The sequence below is a fragment of the Lontra canadensis genome, unplaced genomic scaffold (assembly GCF_010015895.1).
Source record: "Lontra canadensis isolate GAN:19392208 unplaced genomic scaffold, GSC_riverotter_1.0 scaffold39, whole genome shotgun sequence".
In the NCBI taxonomy this organism is placed as follows: Eukaryota; Metazoa; Chordata; class Mammalia; order Carnivora; family Mustelidae; genus Lontra; species Lontra canadensis.
This window is the reverse complement of record NW_022631033.1, coordinates 16477583-16496328: the sequence shown is the minus strand read 5'-3', so window position 1 is coordinate 16496328 and position 18746 is coordinate 16477583. Positions and strand designations below refer to the sequence as shown.

At 42.9% G+C, this 18746-nt stretch overlaps 1 protein-coding gene across 6 annotated transcripts in view; it reads left to right on the top strand.

Moving 5' to 3' along the window:
- Positions 1 to 18746, top strand: part of RBPMS (RNA binding protein, mRNA processing factor) — a 170304-nt gene that overhangs the window by 95755 nt on the left and 55803 nt on the right. For all 6 annotated transcript variants that reach the window (XR_004384086.1, XR_004384085.1, XR_004384087.1 and 3 more), the window contains exon 5: positions 11553 to 11703. Coding sequence is in view for 2 of the 6 variants with exons in the window: in XM_032869959.1 (XP_032725850.1) it covers positions 11553 to 11703 (151 nt within the window). In the remaining 4 variants the exon portion in view is untranslated. The remainder of the gene's footprint in view (positions 1 to 11552; positions 11704 to 18746) is intronic.

Here is an 18746-nt window from a genome sequence, read left to right as displayed (position 1 = left end):
AACTTCTAGAAGGTAAAAGTTAATTCTTTCAACTTCATTTTTTATATGTTGAAAGATTTGCGGTCCCCAGGTTATTTCCTTTCCCCTAGCCAAATTGCTCTTTGTAAATCGGAGGAGTTTATTCTTAGCCCTCTTCATAAAATGTTTTAAAATACAACAGCAGAGAGAAATGTGAATCAAAACCACAATGAGATACCATATCATGCCTGTTAGGATGGCTGAGATAATAAAGGCAATCACAAGTGTTGGGGAGGATGTGAAAAAATTGGGATACTCCTGCATTGGTAGTAGGATTGAAATGGTATAACCATGTTGGAGAAGTTTTACAGTTCTTCAAAAAAGTTAACATGGGGTTCAACAGTTCCACTCCTATAGAGTTGTGTCCACACAAAAACTTGACACAAGTTTTTGCCGCCAAAAAAGAGTGGAAACGATCCAATGTCCATGAACTGCTGAAAGGGGAAACAAAATGTGATGTATTTGTACAATGGATTATTATTTGGCAATAAAAAGCAGTGAGGGTGTCCTATGTGGTATAATATGGATGAACTTTGAAAATATTATTCTGGATGAAAAAAGCCAGTCACAAAGGACCATGTATTGTATGACTCCATTTATTGGAAATATCCAGAATAAATAGGCATGGAGACTGCAAGCAGATTATTGGTTGGAGGGGTAAGTTGAAGTGGGGGAGAGGGAGGAATGAGAGGCTACTCCTGGGTACAGAATTTCTTTAGAGGGCTATGAAAATGTATTAAGCTCTATAGTGGTGATGGTTGTATAACCCAGTGGCTATATGAAAACTCACTGATTTGAACCCAAAAGGGTGAATTTTAGGATATGTAAATTATATTTCATAAAGCTGTTAAAAAATAGCTTATGGTATTCTAGCAACTTTAAGGATAGCATTTAATTTTTAGGTAAGCCAACATTAAATAGAAACCAAAGTCATAAATAGATTTTTAATATTTGGTCATTCAGCAAAAAGGACCTAAATGTATTTTTGTGGCTGGATAGTATAACATAATGAAGCTACCTCCAACCTCTGAATCTCTTGGCCATATCTTTCCCCACATACTATGACTGTAAATCTGTCGAGTGCAGCATATATAGGTAATAATTGTTCTCTTTTATTTATGAACTTGTTCTAGTCAGCAGCATGGGAGAGAACTGATTTATCAGTGTGTCTTGTCAGCTGTAGCAGAGGCAACTGGTGTTGGAGCACTAAGTTTCTTCCAGAAGAAGCTAAGAGGTTGCTGAGGAAATGGATAGCTGTTGACTAAAACGCAGCCAGAATTGTGATCACAATACCTAAGTATGTTAAGTGCTTTACAAAGCCTGCATGCCATCAGCAGAGTATGTCAGTCTCTACTTACTCCTGAGAATTGAACGAGTTCTTCCTTCCCCAAAGATACTGTTTAATGTACTACCTTTTACAGAAATGAGCGATGTTGCTTCAACTTTTGTGTCTGATCCTTGAAAATTTAGAAGGAAGTCAGTGCTCCCCGTCTCCACCCTTCCCCACTGCCCCCTGCCTCAGTCCCACCATACTGATTTCTTCTGCCTTGTGGGATAATCATCTCTGCCTTCAAAAAGAGAAAGAAAAGCATTAAAAGTTATAACTTAGGGGACGCCTGGGTGCCTCAGTGGGTTAAACCTCTGCCTTCAGCTCAGGTCATGGTCTCAGGGTCCTGGGGTTGAGCCCTGCATCAGGCTCTCTGCTCAGCAGGGAGCCTGCTTACCCCCTCTCTCTCTGCCTGCCTCTCTGCCTATTTGTGATCTCTGTCAAATAAAAAATTTTAAAAATCTTTTTTTAAAAAAAGTTGTAACTTAGGGCACCTGGGTGGCTCAGTCGTTAAGCGTCTGCCTTCAGCTCAGGTCGTGATCCTAGAGTTCTGGGATGGAGCCCCGCGTGGGGCTCCCTGCTCCGTGGGGAGTCTGTTTCTCCCTCTCCTGCTGCTTGTGTTCCCTCTCTCCCGGTCTCTGTCAAATAAAATCGAATCTTAAAAAAAAAGTTAAGACTCCGTCAGTGGTGAGAGAGGCCAGCAGTGGACACCAGGCAGATCAGCTGCCACCTGGTGGAGCTCTGAGTCTTCGAGTTTGTTAGAGCAGGTTGTGAAGTCGCCCCGGAGACGTATTGGGGGGTCTCTGCTTGGGTGAACCTGAAGAGGCCTGTCAGAACTCCGGCTCTCGAAAGATCTGCAGTTCAGTACCAGAAACTGAGATAAGGAGGGAGGTGCGGAGTGGAGAGAAGACGAGATCCAGGTATCGAGATTAGATTAGAAGAGGTCAGAGAGTGGTCACTCCTAAGCTTGACCTTGACTTGAGCTCCTTTCCTCAGGTTTCTCTTTTCCTGCAGACAGGATGGTTTCATTGACTTCATTTGTAAAGGTTAGAAGATTCCCAAGGCTAAGGAAGAACTGAGCAGATTATTACAAAAGAAAATGGATTTTTATACGCTGAGGTTTTTTTGTACTACATGTATGGTTTCTGGTGACAGATTACTCTCATTCTGTATTAGAAAGTCAGAATGAATTGGTTAAAACGTACAACTTAAAGGGCATTTTTTCTCCTCTTCAGCTTAGACACCTGGCTAGGCAGGGTTTTCTGGATGCCCCACATTCCTTTCAAGCAGCAGTGAGTTTTCGGTTGGATTTGGGGATGGAGGAAAGGGTCAGTAAAAAGCTTATTAGAATCAGCCAGGAAACGCTTTCAGCGTATGCAGTGGAGTCTTAGGGAATGGCTGCCGCCTTATTACTTTTCTTTGACCCCAAAAAAAAAAGGGAGCGGCAGTTTCGTCTGACCCAGGACATCCAGTACAGATCAGATCTGCTGGATTACAGGATCGGAAAGGGGGGTGTGTTTGAAACGCCTAGGAGATTCTGGTAGGAAACGACCTTTTTTCGAAAAGAACTGGGTAGCTTACTGGGTGGCTTGACTGTCTCCCAGAGAAGGGTAGAGTCCACTGGCCGTGGAATGAGCGGTAGAGGCAGCCTGTTACTTTACAGTGGTTTCTTACCCTTCACCAAACGGAATAATCCTAAACATTTGAATTTGCTGGTATTGGGACTTTGTAAAGGCTTTCAGCCTGGGACTGTAACTGGGAGAAACCAGGCATCCAGAACAACTCAGCCTGGAGAAATGCTCCCTCCCCTCGCTTCAGGCCGTGAACTTCAGTGATCCTTTATAAAAGCCATGTTTTTTTACAACAGATTAAGCTCCAGTTATCTATCCCTTTCCCTTCTCTCTCCCCCTTGTAAAAAACAGTCCAACATATTGTAGTTAGAAGTTGAAAATTAAATAAAAGTTAGCTACAATAAATCCGATCAGAAATGTTGGGTTAGATGCTTCCTTTTTTAAAGGTTCAGGATCTTAGGACGTCCCAGCAGGTGGCAAGGGGATGCCAAAATTCTAGGTCCTCAGCTTTTTGGTCCCCAGACATAAAATTGGTCAATGGGTTGTTGAATCAACTTTTAACTTTTTAAGTGGTAAAACAGTCTTACCTTCTATGAATACATAAAATAAAGACAAGGATGGAGAGAGACCCAAGGGGAATACAAAGCAAAAGGAGTCCGTCAGACTGTATTTCCAATGAGTAATGCAGCCACACTAAAGCGGGGGTAGGAGACCAAAGGCGAGTAGTTCTTGAATATACATACCCGCTGTATACTTTCAGGCTAAAAAGTCAAAAAGAACTGTAAATATTGAACTTGAGTTAGCGAGTTTGTTTTTACGTTGATACTGTTGCAGGAGTTCTGAAACAACTTAGTATGCCGTCCTGGGCTGAGCAAATACATAAAGGTGTAGTGCGGAGAAGGAGTTAGAAAACATGGAGAGGGGAGACTAGAATTAACCCAGTGGTGTGAGGTTGGAATTGGAGCTGTCAGTACAAACTTGTGTTTTTGTTTTTGTTATTGTTGTTTGAAGATTTTATTTATTTGACAGAGAGAGATCACAGGCAGAGAGGCAGGCAGAGAGAGAAGTGGGGGAAGCAGGCTCCCCGCCAAGCAGAGAGCCTGATGTGGGACTCGATCCCAGGACCCTGAGACCATGACCTGAGCCAAAGGCAGAGAGAGGCTTAACCCACTGAGCCACCCAGGCGCCTGTGTTTTTAATATATCTAAATAGATGTAGAGAAATAGATAAGGGTGTGAAAGTATTTGTGTGCGTGTATATACAGACCTGGAACGATCTGAGTACCGAGACAAATATTAATTATAAATCGTCAAGTCCAAGAAGCTATGAATCAGTACTGATAATATGAGTGAACAAATGAATAGATGAATGAATAAACAGTAGATGGGGCAGAAAGGTAAGCTTTTCCTTAGAGGAGGAAAAAAATATAGAAGGAATGATGAGATTAGCAAATCAGCATTTGACAATTGCAATAGTAGTGATTGCTTCAGGCAAGAATCAGTAGATGTTAAAATTGGTGAAAGCTTAATGAGAAACAGGATATTTATATAGTCTCTTAAGTATCTCCCTAGGAGATCTTTAATTAGGAGATCTATTTTTTTAATTAAAAAAAATAACCTTATAGTGGAAAAACTTGGCAAGTGATCAAAGTTGTCACTAGTAATGGGACAAAAATGACATCATGTGCCTCCTGATTCGGTACACTGAGAATGACACATCTTTTCTGTGATATTCCTGCCAAAAATGCATAACCTGAATCTAATCAAAAAACAAATCAGATAAACCCAAATTGAGGGACATTCTACAAAATAGCCTGTACTCCTAAAAAAAAAAATGTCAAGGTCACAGAAGACAAGGACAAAGGAAGATGTCCCGGGAGACTAAAGAGATGACAGCTAAGTGCTCTGTATGACTCTGGAGTAGATCCTCGATCAGGGAAACAGATGTCTTGGCTTTTGGGAAATCAAACCGTAAAGGGTAAAGGGGCATCGTGCTTCATCTTCCTCTTACGCAGTTCAGGCAGGAAAAAGTGGGGAGGGTGGTCTGGGCAGAGGGCATATAGGAGTTGTTTGTACTGCGTTTGCAGCTTTTCTTTAAATCAGAAGTTCCTTCAAAATACTTTTTAAAAAACTGAACAGAAACCACTAATGCAGCTAGTGGAGGGCTCTGCTCTAGGGTGTCTTCTCCTGTTCTCTTCCGCCTCTGCTAGCACCCCCTAGGAAACCTCTCCTACCAGCTTTCCTCCTTCCTCCTTTTTAATCAGATTTTATAAATTCTGACTTTTCAGATAAAGCATATTTGTCAGAAACTCAATACAAACTATTCAAAACACATGTGTTCTCCCCCTCCCCACAAAGCATCCCCAAAGTTACCACTCTTAGCAGGTTAATTGGTCCCACTGTGAACATTCCGGGGCTCACACAGATAGTGTTCACGTCCAAGTGTATATGGTCTCCTCTCCCTGCCAGACTACCAAACACTGTTCTTTTTTTCTTAACCTTGTGCTGCACTGGGGGTGGCTGTAGCTTTTTTCCTCATCCTTTACCAGTATTTTCTCTAAATGAATGCTTTCATTGTCCCTAAAACTAGTTCTCCAGGACTGACAAACCAACCTGCTTTTATTGTGAAGACACGGGGGGAGCTGCTCGCTCGCAGGTTTGAAGAATGTACCAAGTAAGCCTCCATCAGGCATTAGGACAGCTCGGAAGACCTCAGTGGCAGGGACTGGGAGACATTTCCTTTAGTGGGAGACTGTCAAGGGGACTTACTGCCCATCACCTCCATTTTCTGTCACTGATACTCAAGGTTGAAATCCTCAGAATAAAAAACATGTTTGGTCATTTAGGGCAGCCCCTGTCCCTTGACTAGCCAGAGCTGTTGCTAGGGAAGTAAGGGCTCAGAAGGCAGACCCTGGCCTCTGGGTGCCCTCTTATAGAAGAGAGGCCACCCCGGCAGCCACCCCAAACACCTTCTCTTTCCAGATCTGCTCTGCCCTGCTTCACATCTTGTCTGTTCCGTGTTTGCTTTCAGCCCTGCTGTGCTGGCACTGCCGGAGCTGTCCACCACGACGGTGATTCTCAAATAGCCCTGCGCAGGCAGTACTAGCGTCGGCTTGGGAACTCGTTAGAAATGCCGATTCTCAGGTCCCCTCCTAGACCTACTGAATCGGAGACTCGGGAGGTGGGGTGCTCAGCACTCTGTATTCGGGAAGTCAACGAGATGATTCTGATGCCTGTGAACACTTGAAAATCATGGCTCTACTAAATCTGATCATATTATTTGTCCAGTTTAAAAAGTTGTAATAGCTCTGCCATGCCACATACTCCAGGGTCCTTCCTCGTGGCGTGAACGGCCCTGTGATCTCACCGCAGCCGGCTGGTGCAGTCCTTTCCCCACCTCCCCTGCACGCATGGGCGCCACATGCACACTCCCCCTGCTATGCATCCTGTCACATGCAGCTCTGCTGAGCCCTTTCCTGGACCGCCACCTGGTCAGTTTCTGCCCTTCCATCACTTCCTCTATGATGCCTCTGCCACCCCCACTCTGCCGTTCCCCAGTCACTTTCTCCCTTGGCTGTGTTTCTCGCAAGACCCCAGGGTCATGACCTGAGCCGAAGGCAGATGCTTAACCAGCTGAGCCACCCAGGCGCCCTCTCCCCCTTTTTTTTAACTTTCTGTCCTGCAACTTGAGGCACACTAGGAAGTAGAGGATATAATAATTAACCCATCACCAGAATTTACCAACTTAACATTTTGCCACATTTGCTTCATTTTTTTTTTCTAAGTATTTTAACGTAAATACATGCTGTCATATTGTGGCATTTTGTCATTGCAGTCTTTGTATTTTAGTACTAAAAGCTAAAGACACTTTCCTAAATTACCATAATCTCACACCTAATAAAATTGACAGTTCCCAAATATCCCCTCTGCTTGTATTCTGTATTTGGTTTTCTCCATTTTTCCACAAAAGGTCTTTTATATCTTGTTTGTTTTCTCAAGGACCGCACATGGCATATGAAGGTAAGCCCGTAAGGATATTTTAATCATTGTAGAATAGCCCTCCCCCCCCATTATTCAGTGAATAAACTCCTAGCAATCTTTATTCCTACTCACGTGGGATAACATTAACTCAAGACTAGTGATATTACTAAGGAGTTGGAATGATGTTGTACCTTTGTGTTCAGAATGATTTTCTCATAGGGTCCCAAATCCTTGCTTTCAGCTACTAAGTCATTCCAGCATCAGCCAGAATGCACCAGAAGCCAGTGTCACAAGTACCGAAGAAACTGGAGAGCTCCCTGGGATCTGGGCTTCGTGCATATTGGCGTAATAGCTTCTCCGTCTTTTCTTAGAAAGTCTCCGGAGGAGCTAGAATTCATTTACCGGTGACTCTGGATCTCTGTGGGCTTCAGTCCTCAGGATTTGGTCATTCTACCTTGCCCGTTTTCTTGTGTTTTATTCTTTTACTAGCTCTTTCCTTATCCCTTTAGGACTCAAGGTTTTGATAGAGTTTTTGAGCTGTAAGATGGCATTTTTAAGCTAACTTACTTAGAAAGTTAATTCAGTATCAGTAGGACACAAATTTGCACTTGGAGGTTTAAGCCCACAGTTCAGAAAAATCTCTTTTAACCTTTATTTACAAATACTACTTAAGCTTTGTGTACTTTAAGAGAAAGGGGAAAAGAGTGTTGTTGTTGTTGGGGTGTGTGTGTGTGTTGTTGTTGTTGTTTTTTAATTTCTTCAGCAGAGTCCTGAATGCAGTAACTGAGTTTAAAGCATAGTAGTAAATGCAGAGCCCGAATTTTCCTTAGGAGTTGCTAATTGTTCTTAGTAGCTTTTGAGACTGAATTAGTAGGGCTTCCAGTGATTATAATCCCAGGCCATGCACCAGTGGAGTAAGACTGCTCCTGTGGGTCGAGTCCCTGTGATGTGGGGGAGTGGGTGGGGTTGGAGGCGGGGCTCGTGGAAAAGGGGACATTACGCGTCGGAGACCACAGAAGGTTCAGAAAAAGTACTGTGCAGCATTTTAGACACTTGCCCAGGAAAGAAGACCGTGTTAGAATGTTAGCAAGACTAGCTGGGCCTGCCATAACGAAACACGATAGACTGGGATGGTTCAAACAGCAGACAGTTAATTCTCTCGGTTCTGGAGGCTAGAAAGTCCAGGATCATGTTACCGTCGGAGTCCGGATCTAGTGCAAACCCTCTGGCTCTCTTGCAGTCCTCACGGACCGCTCGGGTGGCCTCTCGGTGGTGTGTGCTGTCGGAGAGCCATCCTGTCTCTTCCTCCTCATATGAGCGTTTACTAATCCCCTTTTAGGGCCCACCCTCATGACCTCATCTAACCCTAATTACCTCCTTAGACCCCACCTCCAGATACCATCACATTGGGGGTTAGGGCTTCAATATAGGAATTTGGGGAGGGCATAAACATTCCGTCCCTGACACCAAAGCATATGATTTGAAACTTCCCTGATAGACTCTTAGGAATCCTAGACTGTGAAGGTACGTTGTTTTGTGCCCATCATCTTCATACCTCCCAGAGCCTGCTCTTGGAGGAGTTTCAGTCTTGGTAGGTCAGTGGGAACCTGTATTGGTTTGGTTAGTGTGTTTCAGGCCCCCTTGAAGAGAGACTGTTGGCTGTCCCTGTAGCCTGTTAAGTCAGATGAGGTTGCTTCTAAGTAACTGTATTCTCAGATTGACATCACGCTGTTAGCCAGAAACTGTGTAAATAAGTTACCATTTACAGGTGTAAGAGAAGGGTTTCTCTTCATTAGAAGAGGAGTTTTGGTGAGTTATAGGCAAAAAGGGAAGAAGTTGATTTTGAAAGGCACAGAGTTCCCCTTGATGTGGCAGTAATCTTATGCTGTCAGGGTTTAATGTGAAGTCACTCTGGCCAGAGAATAATCTTATTAGGGCTTTAATTAAAAGCACAAGGTGTTGGGTTGGTTTTTTGGTGTGTTTTTGTGTGTTTTCATTTTTTTTTGTTTTAATGTTTTCTTTCTCCTTCCATTTCCATGTTCTCCCTAGCCCTGCTCCCCTCTCTCCCTCTTCATCATCCTTTAACATTTAGAATGTTTTTGGCTTGGCTGATCCCTCTGGATAGGAAGTGAGCCAAGCAGGATATTGATTACCAAATATGGTATTGCTGCTAAAGATGCTAGCGGAATGCGGCTTGTATTCTAAGCCTCCGGCCTCTGAATAAGCTGCCAAACAAATTAGGTCATTTTAACTTCTGAGCTTGCTTTTTTTTTTTTTTTAAAATAAGGAGCTGGAACTCTGATTTGGAACATGATGGCGTTGTTACTTGAGCTCACACAGGGAGGAGGGATATGAAGAGGGAATGGGGGAGACTCAATTCAGCATGTCTTAGGACACAAGCCACCATTCCAGGTGGCGTGAGAGGCAAGCATGTTGTGCAGAGCTTCTGTTGACTCTGGGACATGAGGGGAAGAGCTGGGACGCAGAATGCAGCTGTGCCGCCTCATTGCCTCCTTGTTTTCCAGGCTAGAAGCTCCAGAGGACCACTGGCTGGTCCCAGGATGCTCTTCTCAGGCTATTGGGGCCTTGACCACAGTGACCAAGGTGACGTGGGCTCAGGTGTAGGAAAGTTCCTTCTTTACAGGAAGGTTGGTGGAGTTGACCGCCAAGGAGGACACCCTGAAATTGATGGTAGATCGTTACCATGTGAGCTCATGGGGTATCTTGTGAGTACTTGAGTCCTTCCACAGCATCCCCTTACATGATAGCCGGGCACTGACTGCATTAGTCTCCCAGCGAAGACGACGCTCTTCGGGTCCGTATTTGGCAATATTTATTCTGTGGTGATAGTAGCTTTGATAGAGTGAAATGCTTCAGAATGATGCTTTGTTTCTCTTCCTCATAGACGTCTTTGGCAAGATAATACTGAGGTTTCCTAAGTTGAAACAAAAGCTGAGACCAGTTGGGGAGAGAAGTTCTTTTTACACTTCTTATAACTGGCACCCCCCTTTTCACTTCTTGCTGTCAGTTAGGGCTGTGCAAAGTGGGTTCCTTCTCTTCCTGCCCACCCCTGTTTGCCACCTTCAGTTGGTTTCTTCTCAGAATGGATAAATCAGGCTCCCAGAGACGTTCCACCCACCCCAGGATGTCTGTTGGTCAGGGCTCCGTGGCTTTTGTTGTACCTCCCGGAACATCTCTCTTTCCTCCTCCCCGCTTATTTCTCATTTTGCTGCTACCATCCAGTCACAGGCTCTTCTTCCCAGCTTTGGATCTGAGCCTGTGAAGTTCAGAGTTGTTCATCCTGGTGTACATAGAGATTCTTACTGATTTCTGGTGGGAATTGCTTTGACTTTTCTTGAGGCTAATTAAGTAGAAAGGGGACTTTGGGGCCCATAGGCTCACATGTGCACTAAATGGAAAAGCCGTATTCATAGGATACACCTTTTCAGAACTCTACCCCCTTCCAGAACATACCATACGAACACGGGACCTGAGCCTGTTTCGGATGCACATTTATGCAGTCTACTGGGATGTCTATTTGTTACTGTTGTTGGACTACATAACATTGGAAAATAGATATGATATTATTCATTATACTTGGTGATGGAGGCATTCCCTTTTTTTTTTTTTAAAAGATTTTATTTGAAAGGGCAAGCACAAGGGGGGAGGGGCGGAGGGACAGAGGGAGAGGGAGACAGAGACTCCCCGCTGAGCACGGAGCCAGACTCTGGGCTAGATCCCAGGATCCTGAGATCATGACCTGAGCCAAAGGCGGATGCTTAACTGACTGAGCCACGCAGGCGCCCCAATGGAAGCATTCTTGAATGGTGGGAGGGTTTCAAAATAGACTAATCTTGTCCTAAATCTTGTGTTTTTATAATGTTTGTTATGTATTGAGTATGTTTGTTTTAGGTAAACTGCAATAATAGGGTCAAGGGTAATTGAAATTACTACCCTGTCTTTGGCCTGTATAGTATAATCTGATTTCTCTCCAGCCACGTAGCTAGTAGGCCAGCTCTAATCAAAACTGGGACTTTACCACATCAAGACATTACAATTTTATATAAACTTACAAGCTAACTAGGATTAAGTGATACTAGTTACATTTAAATCTTAGTTCCTGTTTTACTAACTCAGTACATGTATCACCATGTAGAAAGCTCTCTAGTTAGGGAGGGAAATTTTCTCCCTTTTACTTCTGGGTGATGAAACTAAAGCGTTGAAGAATGACCTTGTTTTAGGCCAGTGTCAGAACACTGCTAAGGACCTAGAGCTCCACGATTTCCAGTATGCACAGAGCTTTACAGGAATTATTTTATTCTCATCAGTGGCCATTAATTGAAGTTTTTCACTGTGATAGGAATTTGCGAGTCCATATTTAAAACCTGAATCTGAATGTTTTTGTTCAGGAAGAAAAGAAATAATTGAAAAAACATGTAGCTAAATGTTTTCATTAAGTAAACAAAATCTCCCTTGACTTTTCTGGACATGTGGTATTACAGGTTTTCATGTATTCTGTGTAAGTAGAGAGAACCAGGGCTCTCGCTGACCTTTTTTTCTGATAGGCCAGGATTTACTGGTGTGTTTATTTTGTCACCATTCCGGTTTGACTCTAAGGAAATGAAAACATCTTCCATTTGTTCTTTATTTCCAAAGGGCATCCGCTTCGATCCTGAAATTCCGCAAACACTACGACTAGAGTTTGCTAAGGCAAACACGAAGATGGCCAAGAACAAACTAGTAGGGACTCCAAACCCCAGTACTCCTCTGCCCAACACTGTACCTCAGTTCATTGCCAGAGAGCCATGTAAGTTGATCTACTTTTCATTTACAAAAAAAAAATAATAATAACCAAGAATTGTTTGTGTGCTGCACGTGAAATTACGCCACAGGACATAGAGCTGGCTGAGTGTCCTTTTCCGTTTCTGCGAAGAGGCTGTGCATTCTTGCCGTCTGAATTCCAAATACAGCAATGTTCTTGATGATCGGCTGTCCTGATAGGGGGTCCGGCCAGATCAGAACTGTAACTACTACAGAATTTCATTTGAGGGGATGTCGATTCCTTCACGTCATCTTGACCTTATTGTGAGGGTGTTCTGTTTGCCTGGGGGTACAAACCCTTCTTTATCCCCCCCATCCCGGGATAGGAGAGCTGGTTCTCCGCATTTACTTCATTTGTTGACGCTCATCGGTTCTGTGGCTTGGGAAAAGAGAATATTAAAAGTGAAAGCAGCAGATATTAAGAAGTTCTATTTTTGAGAACAGTTGAGCCCATAAATCTAGAGGGGAAAGTAAACACACACAAAGAATTTATATGTTGGAACACTCAGTTCTAGCAAACTAATAGTGGTAAATTTAAGGAAATCTAGGGCTTCCTGTTTTAAATTAACTGGGTAAAGATGTTGACTAATGGCTAAACAAGTGTTTACCCCCCATCTAATGAGCTCCTTCCCTTAAATGGCCAGTCTGCAGATTTGCCTTTGAATAACTTGAAAAGGTTGTCTTAATTTTCTTTCTTAAGCTCAGTCAGTAGCATAAGTGAGGCGTGAGATAGGCCTTAACTTTTCCTTTCATTGCGTAGCTATATGTGATTGAATATGGCAGGGCATTCAAGGAATCCCAAGCGACTAGCTGTTTTTTGGAATATTTTCGCCCTATCGTTCTCGGTCTTCTTTCCAGACCACATGATCTTGATCTTCCTGCTTTCCTTGACAATACGGTTCAACTTTTTTTTATTGAAACTGAAGGGCACATGAGTTTCTTTCTCCCCCCATGTCATGTGTGTGTCAGATTTAATCAGGTTATTTTGGAAGTTAGAGCCATTCTGTAGCCGTGTAACTCTTGAGAAAGCTGCCACTTGTCAGGGGAAAGTAACAGATAAGAGTTTCTCCCCCAGCGTTCTCTAAAATTTTTCTGTGAGGCCAGGAGTCATAATGATGAAGAAAAGAAATGTGTGCTTCCATGTCCTAGGGAAACTTGAATCCTTTCTAAACAAAAGTTTCATCTTATGGTCCAGTTGCTCTACGGGCAGATGAGTAGACATTTCTTACACAATTCTGTATCCTTACAGCATCTAGTTCAGTACCTTGCGTACATCGTATATATTTAGTAAATATTACAGTGATAAGTGGATAAATATTTTAATTCGGCTATTTGCAGAATTATTCCGTTTGTACGCCTCTTCATTTCCCTCTGAAATGTCTTCTGTCCTGAATAAGGCATCAGTAAAGAGTATTTGTAGGATTCCTTGATAAAGAAAAGGTAACCTAGATTGCCTAGTTTTCTAGTCAATTTTCTGCCTCAGATCAGAGAATGCTTTGAAAAGATGAATTCAGACAGCAAGTATAGTACTGATAATACTTTATTCTTTCTTTTTTTTTTTTTTTTTAAGATTTTATTTATTTATTTGACAGACAGAGATCACAAGTAGGCAGAGAAGCAGGCAGAGAGAGAGAGGAGGAAGCAGGCTCCCTGCTGAGCAGAGAGCCCGATGCGGGGCTCGATCCCAGGACCCGGAGATCATGACCTAAGTCGAAGGCAGAGGCTTTAACCCACTGAGCCACCCAGGCACCCCAATACTTTATCCTTTCAATTCTTTATTGAATGCTTTAGTTCTGGGACCTCAAATTTTGTTTTGTTTTTGTTTTTTTGTTTGTTTAAATCTATTTCAAAAGCTCTATGAAATTGGTAGCCAGGAAGGTGATAGCCGGTTCACAACAGGGTACACAAAAGCAACAGAGATGGGCAAACGGACATCCAGAAGTCTCTGAAGTTGTCAGAGGGCTTAGAGCAAAGTTTAGAAGACCGCTCTGGCCACCTCTGCCCCCGTCCCTTCCCTGTGTACTCAGCAGCTCAGAAGTGGTCAGATAGTTTCCATGGTACGGTCAAGACTTGCCTGGGCTGCTTGTGGCAAAACAAACTTGATGTTTAAAAAAAAATCCAAGCGGTGGTATATTCTTGAGAAACTAAAAGTTAGCCTGATTTCGCTTAATACGGCTCCTTTCTATGACACAGGGGCCTTGCTGAACAGCAATTCCACTCTCAGATCAACCTTCTCGTCCATTATAGTTCCCCCTGGGAATTAAGAATGTCTGTGCCCCACATGCAGAATTGTTTTCCTGAAAGCATGCCACAGACTAGTGAACTCCTGTTAGGAGTGGACAGCAGTGGATCTTAGAGTTGAGGGATTGGAAAAACCCTATAGGGGCCCCTGGGTAGCTTAGTCGGTTAAGTGTCCCAACTCTTGATTTTGGCTCAGGTCATGACCTCAGCATCCTGGGTTCATGTGACTCTTAGTCTCCACATGCAGTGGGGTGTCTGCTTGAGGAGTCTATCTATCCCTCCACCCCTCCTCCCACTTGTGCTCACTCACTCTCTCGCTCTCTCTAAAATAAATCTTTGGAAAAAACCTATAGGCTTCTCTGTTGTAGACGATGGGAGAGGTTTTGAATATTTCTTTTTGTTGATGTTTTTGTAGAATTGTGCTGAAAAGTACCCGTTGCCATCACTAGTGGAAGATTGTGCTCAGATTCAATTATATAACAAATATTTACTCGAACTCTCATGTCTCAGATATCTGTTGAACTTTAATGAGCTCTCAGTGTGCTGGACACTGGGAAAGATGGGGACTGGTTGCTGCCTTAAAAGAGCTATTGGTCCAAGGGATTGGTGGTGGTCAGAGTGGTCAGGAAACTTGGCCTGTGTAAAGGATGTAAAAGATTTTTTTGCAGCTTAGTCCAGATTGCCCCAAATCAGGCTGTCTCATTTGCCAAGCACCTGATCTCTTTATGTAGAGCACGAGAAGTGAGGAAACTAGGTATTGCACTTGCCAAAGGAGAGGGTGGCCTACAGTGGAGAGCCTTGACTTTAGACTTGAAGATGTCTGTGAGAGTTCTGGTTCTGCCAGTCGTTGTCAAGCTTGTCCAGTCATTGTCAAGTTTGACCTTAAACACACTGAACCTTGCTCTGTGCCTGTTCTCTCAGCTACAAAATGGGAATAATACCTTCTTCACATGCTTCTTACGAGAGCTAAATAAAGCAAGGTCATAAGATTGTGTTGAGGATTAAGCAGCTGTAATAGATGTAGAGCGCCAGGCAAGCATAAAGTATAATCTTAGTTTAAAAAAAAAACGAGTTGCTTTTCTTTCCTAATAGTTAAAAGTAGGCTTTGATCTTCCAAGGCTTCATCACTGTGACTATAGCCAGTTGCCTTCGCAAATCAGGAGAAAGGATGAATGAAAGTGTCACACATAGTCCCAGGAAAGTATTATACTATCCTAATGAAATTTTTATTAGTTTTAACTTCTTACTCCCTTGTTTATGACAAAGCAAGAAAAATACTGTGAGAAAGGAAGTAAGATACAGAAAATTTATAAATTATATAAAATTCTGCTAGATTATGCGTTTGCTTGTACAAGAAAGTAGTGTTCTATAGTGTTAGAATTCCACCTGAGAGATGAAAACCGGGCAAGTCACCATCTCTCTGAGTTGTTTTCCTTGTCTATAAAGTGATGATACTATGTGCCAGACATTGCTAAGCATTTTATGCGAAGAGGATTCTCAGTAGCACTATTTTACAGTTCAAAAACTAGATCTTAGGAGGATCTAGTAACATTGAGGTGATCAGGTGTTATGGGTTGAATTGTGTTCTGTCAAAATTCGTATGTTGAAATCCCAATCACCAGTGGCTCCCGAGGTAACTGTGGAGATAGTCTCTAAAGACATGATCAAATTAACCAGGACCAGTGGGGTGGGCCCTAATTCCATATGACTAGGTTCCTTAAAGAAGAAGAGGTGGGCAGGGGTGTGTTCACACAGAGAAAAAGCCAGGTGAGGACATAGCAAGAAGGTGGCCATCTGCAAGCCAAGTTTACAGAGGCCTTGAGAGAAGCCAAACCTGTCCCCACCTTGATCTTATAGAACTTACAGCTCCTAGAACCGTGAGAAAATTAAATTCTATTGTTTAAACCCTGCAGTCTGTGGTATTTTGTAATGGCAGCCCGAGCAGACTAATAGGTCAAGTCATAGAGCCTGGATTTAAATTCTGACCTATTACTTTTTGGTTTTGTAACTTTGGTCAGCTTACTTAACTCTGTCTCCATTGTCTCATCTATAAAATGGCAGTAATAATTAAACTTACCCATAGGGTTGTGAGGATTAAATCAGTTGACTCGAGAGGGCCACATTCACAAGAGTGGGTAATTTCAGTGACCGTTTAATATGTGCGTGTAAGAATGTGTACGTCGGGGTATCTGGGTGACACAGTCGGTTAAGCATCCAGCTCTTGGTTTTGGCTTAGGTCCTGATCTCAGTGTTGTGAGATGGGGCCCCCTGTGGGGTCCACGCTCAGTGTGGGGTCTGCTGAAGTTTCTCTCTCCCACTCCCTCTCCCCAACCTGTGCTTGCAAACATGCTCTCTGTCGTCCCCTCCCCCTCTCCAAGTAAACAAATCTTAAAATAAGAGCGAATATGTTCATGTGCCTTCTGTTCTCATAGTTGAGACCTGTCGTTTTCTGCCTTTGTATACTTAGAATCTGGAACCTAGAAATATGAGTGAACTTAAGATACTACAGATTTTATTTTATGCTTTTTCATTTGGAAGTTTAAAAATTTACAGTATTATTAAATTATTAAAAAATGTTCAGCGTTCTTGAGGTATGATCAGGAAACGATTAAATGCACATATTAAGAGTGTCTGTTTTGGGACACCTGGGTGGCTCAGTTAAGCGCCTGCCTTCGGCTCAGGTCATGATCCCAAGGTTCTGGGATCAAGCCCCACATTGGGCACCTTGCTCAGTGGGGAACCTGCTTCTCCCTTAGCCTGTGCGCTCACTTGCTCTCTCTCTGTCTCTGTCTCTCTCTCTGACAAATAAATAATCTTAAAAAAATAAAATACAGAGGGTCACCTGGGTGGCTCAGTTGGCTAAGCATCCAACTCTTGATTGCAGCTCAGGTTGTGATCTCAGGGTCGTGAGATCAAGCCCCGAGTAGGGCTCCTCACTGAGTGTGGAACATGCTCGGGATTCTCTCTCACCCTCTCCGTCTCCCAACCCCTTGCCCATGCTCTCTCTAAAAAAATAAACTAACTCACTTAAGCCTTTAAAGATGATCTTATTAGAAACCTCAGAGGCCTGGATGAGAGTCTAAGGAAAAGATTCCAGGGCAGGTCACCCCTCAGTGAAAGTCAAGCTTCCATGTAACTGTTAAGCATCAGAATTTGATGGCCGGGATGCATTAACGGGTAAAATATAGTCTTACATAGTTGACCAGGGGCTCCTGGGTGGCTCAATGGGTTAAGCCTCTGCCTTTGGCTCAGGTCACGATCCCAGGGTCCTGGGATCAAGCCCCGCATTGGGCTCTCTGCTCAGCAGGGAGCCTGCTTCCTCACCTCTCCCTGCCTGCCTCTCTGCCTACTTGTGATCTCTCTCTGTCAAATAAATAAAATCTTTAAAAAAAAAAAAACAAAACAGTTGACCAAATTGAACTACTGATGGTTTTATTTAGTTTTGGTATAATGCATTGAGTTGCTTCAGAAAATATTTGAGTAACCACTTTCAACAGTATTTTAGTTTAACGAATAATGGTATCATCAGTGAAGATGAGGATATTTGACTTTGATTTATACTTGGAGGACATGCAGGCAATTTACTAAAGTTTTTCACAACATTCAAATGGAAATGGAAATGAGCATGGATGGAAGCAGACAGTAACACAGCTCTGTTTTACATTGTTTCAGATCCTAAGACTTCATCTGCACAGTCCTCTTGAAACAGTGACGGTATGAAACCGGCATATATATACCTGCCTGTTGATGGTTAAGTGGACCGTGTGTTCTCTGGGTGGTCCCACTTTGTAAAGTCCCAAAAGGCTAATGAGCAATCTGCAGAAAATGTTTCACACAGATCAAGAAACCTTACCTACTCCTCCTATAAAGGATGGGATTGAGGGACCAAGTTCTGCTATTGTTTGAAAGTAAAACTAACACAGGGACCCCCGGGTGGCTCAGTTGGTTAAAGGACTGTCTTAGGCTTAGGTCATGATCCTGGAGTCCCAGGTTCAAGTCCTGCATCCTGCTCAGCAGGAAGTCTGCTTCTCCCTCTGACCCTCCCCCCTCTCGTGCTCTTTCTCTCTCAAATAAATAAATAAAAATCTTTACAAAAAAAAGTAAAACTAACACAGAAACAGGGATTGTCTAGCTGGTTGTTGGGTCTGTTATTTAGGGAGATAAAAGGTTTCAGTCCGTTTTAAGGAACATCCTTGTAGTCAGGTATGTTGACCACAAATTCACAATCTGGGCTCATCTGCATTCAGAAATAGCCCCAATATCCTTTTTTTCCTTGAATCTTCTCTTTACAAAATTAGAGTTTCATTGCGTTTTGTAAAATGACCACGCTTAATCCATTGTATTGTTAAAGAAGGAAACCATAAATTAAATTTAAAGGGTTAACAATACATTTTTTCCTACCATCCAGAAATAACCACTGTTAACGTTCTGTCGTATTTCTTTCTACACGCATTTCTATCCTTTTATACGTATATGTATGAAAACAGAGTGTCAGGTTGTCTTTGTTTTAGTTTGGTTACAGCATATGATCACACTGTCCTCTTCGCTCGCTTGTCTCATAACCAGGTTTCCATCCAGGACTGTCTCCCCAAAGTATTATTTTTTTATGGGCTCTTTACATAGAAGGTGTAGTGGTGAGGGCCTTTGATGCCTGGCAAGGAATTTTTTCTCAGTTAACTGGTGGGGAGAGAACGCACATTGTTGAGCATGACAGTCTTGTGCTTTAAGACTCTCCTTCCCTAAAACTCTAGGAAGCTTCACTGGGGAGACAGGATTGGAAGTAAAACA